The 5,503-nt window shown below is 33.9% G+C and overlaps 1 protein-coding gene across 2 annotated transcripts; it reads left to right on the top strand.

The window, feature by feature from the left end:
* The first annotated feature begins 1,677 nt into the window (after positions 1 to 1,677).
* Positions 1,678 to 4,366, top strand: LOC18040648 (branched-chain-amino-acid aminotransferase 2, chloroplastic). Of its 2 annotated transcripts, none has more exons than XM_006433620.2 (10): positions 1,678 to 1,851; positions 2,143 to 2,213; positions 2,363 to 2,534; positions 2,718 to 2,894; positions 3,009 to 3,140; positions 3,224 to 3,322; positions 3,480 to 3,596; positions 3,691 to 3,786; positions 3,886 to 3,998; positions 4,096 to 4,366. In XM_006433620.2, exons 1-10 carry the CDS (start codon positions 1,771 to 1,773, stop codon positions 4,205 to 4,207), a joined length of 1,170 nt encoding a protein of 389 aa, XP_006433683.1. In that variant the 5' UTR covers positions 1,678 to 1,770; the 3' UTR covers positions 4,208 to 4,366. The 2 variants fall into 2 exon arrangements, with proteins under 2 accessions (XP_006433683.1, XP_006433682.1); XM_006433619.2 differs by having other exon boundaries at positions 2,360 to 2,534.
* Positions 4,367 to 5,503: the final 1,137 nt, after the last annotated feature.

Genomic DNA, 5,503 nt, shown 5'->3' with positions numbered 1-5,503 from the left:
TACTCTTCTCATTTACAAACATATCAAATAGGATTAAACATCCATCTCATAAGTGGACTATTTCTTTTTTTTCTTTTTTTTGATAGACATAAGTGGACTATTTAAATCTTCTGTTATGGAAATTTCTAAATATAAATGGAGTTGAATTTTTTTATTAATGTCTGCCTTAGACTGGGTTTGGCTCTTCGAGAAAGCAAAGATAACGACCTGAGTGATTAGACTGGGATTTGGGATTGGCTTTCTTGACGAAGAAAAGATAATGATCTGGTTCATCAATTATCAATCATCGTCCTCATCAGCAACACCCTTGATGCTTATTAATATAAAGCTACGGCAGCAGCTGCTGTAGCCATGAAAGTATTCCATTTCCAATAAAAATATTATTGGTTTTATAGTAAGTCGGATTCTATTAAACTATATAAATAATATGTTCGAATAATCGTATGAGAAAATGTATAATTAAGAATATTTGATTATATTAAAATTAGAAATTAAATAAAAGATAAAAAAAATACATATTCTAATACAATCTATTAATAGTTATACTGTATGAAATATATACTTTTATTTATCTTTTAATTTATTTCTAATTTTAATATAATTAGAAATTTTCTATTGAAAACCCACTTTCTCTCTTTATATATAAAGGCAAGAATTAATCAATGAGATATACATTCTGTAAGAGCAGATTCTACTCCCTCGGGTCAAGCAACAAATCAAGAGAAATCAAGTCAATAAAAGATTACGCAGCAGTCCAAATAAATTATTAACCCTCGTTTCACATCAAGTGTATTCTTTATATACGTTCCATCTATTCAATAGTAGGAAGGTAATTGGACAAACTTCATAGCTACCAACGCCTCCTTTTTTTTTTTTTTTTTTTTTCAAAGATAGAAGTCAGCCAGTCAGAGAGAGACTTCCGTGGGCCATTAATAGTATTGGACCCATTAATGCTGCTTTTACTCTTAATAAATAATTGGATGCGAAGTGATATGGAGTTGTTTTAATTTAATTAAAATTTTTAATTCGAGACTTAAGAATATAATTATGTTAAATATTTATTATGAATTTTTTAGCGCTCTAATGGTTCCACCCAGTTCAAATCTAAATTACTCGAGATTTAATATAATTTTTAAATATCAAATAATTTAATATATAAAAAAATAGGTGCGACTTGCAAATTTTTTTATTTAATGGATCGTCTCATTATCATATGACCCTAAGAATTTATCAAAATAATGAAAAATACTTTGTGATGTAACGTATAAGATATAACTAATCAATAAAATAATATGGTGTGCAATTTTTTTTAAAAAATTCTGTCATAAATGTGTCTTGGTCCTATTGGAGAGTTTTACATCCCTATAACATACGTACAAAAGATTTTCTACAAAATAATAAAATACTTCTCAAAATTCAGTATCGACGACATGTCTGATGTGGAATTATGAGCAGAAAATGAAACATTGAAGTTGGATGGATATGTTTACGTTTCGCCAAGTCTTGCTTATCCCTCATATTTAGTAATAAACTAATAACTAACAAGAGAAAATGTTAATTCTCTAAACACAATCTACAAACTCCATATTTCAATTTTCAGGCAAACCTAACGTGGTCACTTTTTAATGCGTGTAGAATTCTTCTGTCTTATGTGTGTATATATATTTGCCGCTTTGCTTCTGCATTTGCAAATTCTCCATCCTTCTCTCTTCTCGGTTATTAACTCTGCCAAAAGTCGTGAACACTGTTGCAAATAACAACACAAGAATCATGATTCTAAAGGATGGTGCTGCATGCCTCCGCAATTTGATCCACTTATTTCGACCTGCTGCTTCTTCTTTGACGTCCAAGGTCTTTTTCTTTTTTCTTTTTTTTTTTCTCTTTCTTTTATTGATTTCATATATGTTCATAATATATTGCCTGATAAATCATCGTAGGGCAGAGATTTTGATAAAAGGTTCCCAAATCAGAATGGTAGTTTCAGTACCGCAAGTTATTGTCAAGTTGCCTTTGAGGTTTAGTCGTAGGTTATTCTATTCTTAGTATCATGCTTTGAGAAATAAGGGTCCGGGATAGAGCTGCCAGTTAGGTGATGTAGCCCCCAAGTTTAAGGAAATTATTATTATTTTTTTTTTTGGGCAGCTTGGAGCTTGCTATTTCTGTACATCTCATGTTGCCTCTCTGCAACAACCGGGCAAACCCTCTGTTTTCAGGTAACACATATGACTATCGACAATGCAGCTCGATAGTTTTGCTAACATAATTAATAATATCACACTTGTAAAACGTTCTTTCTTCTTTAGTCTTTACTTTTTAATGCTTTTAAATTTGGCCTTATGTTATTGGATGACGATGCCAGCAGTGATGATGAGTACGCTGATTTGGACTGGGATAATCTTGGATTTAGTATCAAGCCCGCTGATTATATGTACACCATGAAATGTTCTAAACACGAAAATTTCAAACAAGGACAGCTTAGTCGGTACGCAAACATTGAGCTAAGCCCTTCAGCAGCAGTCTTAAATTATGGACAGGCAAGCTCCAAATAAGTTCTCCAGAAACATTTAGATCAGACAATTACTTGTATTGTGGATCCTGATGAGTAAACCGGAACAAACAATTTTGTATTAATTGAACTAAAGACTAGCTGTCTATTGACAATTGTTTCTTAAGTCAATATATTGACCAATATCGTGGTGTTTGAAAAAACATTCCAGGGAGTGTACGAAGGAACAAAAGCATACAGGACAGAAGATGGGCGTATTCTTCTCTTCCGGCCAGATCTAAATGCTTCCCGTATGAAGATAGGTGCCGAGAGGATGTGCATGCCGTCACCCTCCGTTGATCAGTTTGTCGACGCTGTGAAACAAATAGCTCTTGCTAACAAGCGTTGGGTAATGACTAATGATTATGTCAATTAAATCCTCCGTGTACAGTATATGGTCGTCGAAAACATATTTGTTACTGCAATAACTTGTCTTAATTTAAAACACAACTGCATGCCATAGGTTCCTCCTCCAGGAAAAGGCACACTGTACATCAGGCCATTGCTCATAGGAAGCGGCCCTGTGTTGGGTTTGGGTCCAGCACCTGAATACACTTTCCTCGCATATGCCTCCCCTGTCGGAAACTATTTCAAGGTGAATTTTATGTACCATTTTAAACACAACGCATTTCAGATCAACTGACGGGATTATTTGATTATTTAAATATTTTAATACAGGAAGGTTCGGCACCACTGAATTTGTACATTGAAGAGGAATTTGTCCGTGCTGCCCCCGGCGGCGCTGGAGGGGTAAAAGCAATCAGCAATTATGCTCCTGTAAGTGAATTCTCTCCAACACTCGTTAGAGAAGCTTGTAGTCGTTGTCATTTCATCAACACCTGAATTTCACCAGGAATCAGGAAAGCTAAAGCTCAGTCATGGATTAAGGTTTTTGCGTATCCTGTATGTTTTCACGCGTTATCTTTGCCTGCAGGTTCTGAAAGCATTAATCCGAGCCAAGAGCAGAGGATTTTCGGATGTCTTGTACCTTGACTCGGTCAATAGGAAAAATGTGGAGGAAGTCTCTTCTTGTAACATTTTTGTTGTAAAGGTACTGTCCTGTTAATTGAAACATACATATGATATCACAAGCAGTCTCTTTGCTTTCTTGATCGAATGATGTGCGTTTATTAAAATCATTCCAGGGCAATGTAATTTCAACTCCCGCTACAAATGGAACTATTCTTGAAGGGATTACCAGAAGAAGTGTAATTGAAATTGCCAGGGATTATGGCTATCAGGTGACGATATATCTTCATTTTTCAGCCTATAAATCTCAAAAAAGGAGCATATTAACTCTTAAAAATTTTAGAACTCGTAACATATTCCTTTTGTGACAGGTTGAGGAACGTGTTATTCCTGTGGACGAACTGATCAATGCCGACCAAGTATTTTGCACTGGAACCGCTGTAGTTGTTGCTCCAGTGGGCAGTATCACATATCAAAATAAAAGGTACAAAACGTAAAGTGGGACAACGTGTTACAACTTAATTTATATAATTTTGCCATTATCTAACTGGTTTTTTCTCACGCGATTTAAACCTACGCAGAGTTGAATTTAAAACAGGGTCACGCTCGGTGTATCAGGAATTGTACTCAACTCTCGTAGGAATTCAAACGGGTGTTATTGAGGATAAGAAAGGATGGACTGTGGAGGTTTAAAAATCAAAGTTTAAACACCAATAATGCTATGCTTACTTACAGAATGTCGTTACAAAATGCTGTTGGCCCCATATTATGTAAGGTAAAAAAAAAAGTTTCCATGTATTTTTAAATCCCATCAAAGCTGCTCTTAATAAATGAAAGAAATATGAACATTAACTCGTGTGATTTGAGATGATTCAATTTATATATATACATATATATATATATATATATATAAGTTCATACATTGGTCGTATTAGTAAATAGAACATGGAAGTTTGAAAAAAAAAATACAAAATAGCGAACTATGTGTTTATTCACACCCGAACATTCTCCAAGATTCATTCCGGATCCGAATCCCCTTCAATCCAATTTGGTCAACCAAAATTAGAACCAACTAAATTAAATTGGTCAACGACGAGCGAGAAATTCTATTACTGAGTCATCAGTCAAGTTAGTACTGACTTGACTTCTTCTTGTTCTCATTCTCAAAGAGAGAGCCCTACAGTAGAAGTACTTATTCTCCTCTATATCTGTTTTTTTTAAAAAAAAAAAAAAATTTGGATAGTATTCTCTATATCTGTTTAGCTGCTTTTTATTTTGTAATTTTGTTCCTCTTTTAATAAAAGTTCTGCGCTTAAAATAGTTGAAAGAATGTGACTGAGACGATTATGCATATAATTATCGGTACTACCCTTGGGTTTATTTTATCATAATGTTTTTATATCCATTTATCTCAATAGAATTGTTTTAATTAATCAGTGAATTAAAATATAATTATCTTTATAAAACAATACTCTCTCCCAGCACCACAGGCCAGCTAGCACAAGCCCTACTAATCATTTTGTGTCGAGATCATGAATGACATATGTTAGATCAAAATATGAAAGATGCAAACCCACGAAAAATATAAGCTCAATGAAATTATTTTATATAAAATAACTCAAATATGTTCTCCATAAGAACGGTCAAGATACTAACAATTCTGACTAAAGCGTCTAAATGCAAGACACGATAAAAAAACTAAAAACGTGATTCAACAAAGAACAACCTAGGTCCATTCTTTACAAAGAACGACCTAGGTCCATTCTTCGCAAAGAACGACATAAGCACTTAGAAAATATTTCTAAGTAAAATGCCCAAAGGGCGAGTCTTCGACAAAGTGCCAAAGACATGATTTAACAAAGAATGACCTATGTCTATTCTTTATAAAGAACGACCTAGATCCATTCCTCGCAAAAAATGACCTAGACACTTAGAAAATATTTCTTAATACGCCTAAAGGGCAAGGCTTTGGCAAAATATCAAAGGCAT

Source organism: Citrus clementina, unplaced genomic scaffold, assembly GCF_000493195.1.
Source record: "Citrus clementina cultivar Clemenules unplaced genomic scaffold, Citrus_clementina_v1.0 scaffold_5, whole genome shotgun sequence".
Classification (NCBI taxonomy): Eukaryota; Viridiplantae; Streptophyta; class Magnoliopsida; order Sapindales; family Rutaceae; genus Citrus; species Citrus x clementina.
Note: the sequence above shows the minus strand (reverse complement) of the source record. Positions and strands in the feature narration are given on the sequence as shown.

What these genes read in the sequence shown, in the direction of transcription:
- LOC18040648 (XM_006433619.2), top strand. Translation starts at nt 1,771, where the DNA reads ATGATTCTAAAGGATGGTGCTGCATGCCTCCGCAATTTGATCCACTTA. An exon ending in CAGTCTTAAATTATGGACAG is followed by an intron (nt 2,535 to 2,717) that starts GCAAGCTCCAAA and finishes AAAACATTCCAG; the next exon opens with GGAGTGTACGAAGGAACAAA. An exon ending in CTGTCGGAAACTATTTCAAG is followed by an intron (nt 3,141 to 3,223) that starts GTGAATTTTATG and finishes ATTTTAATACAG; the next exon opens with GAAGGTTCGGCACCACTGAA.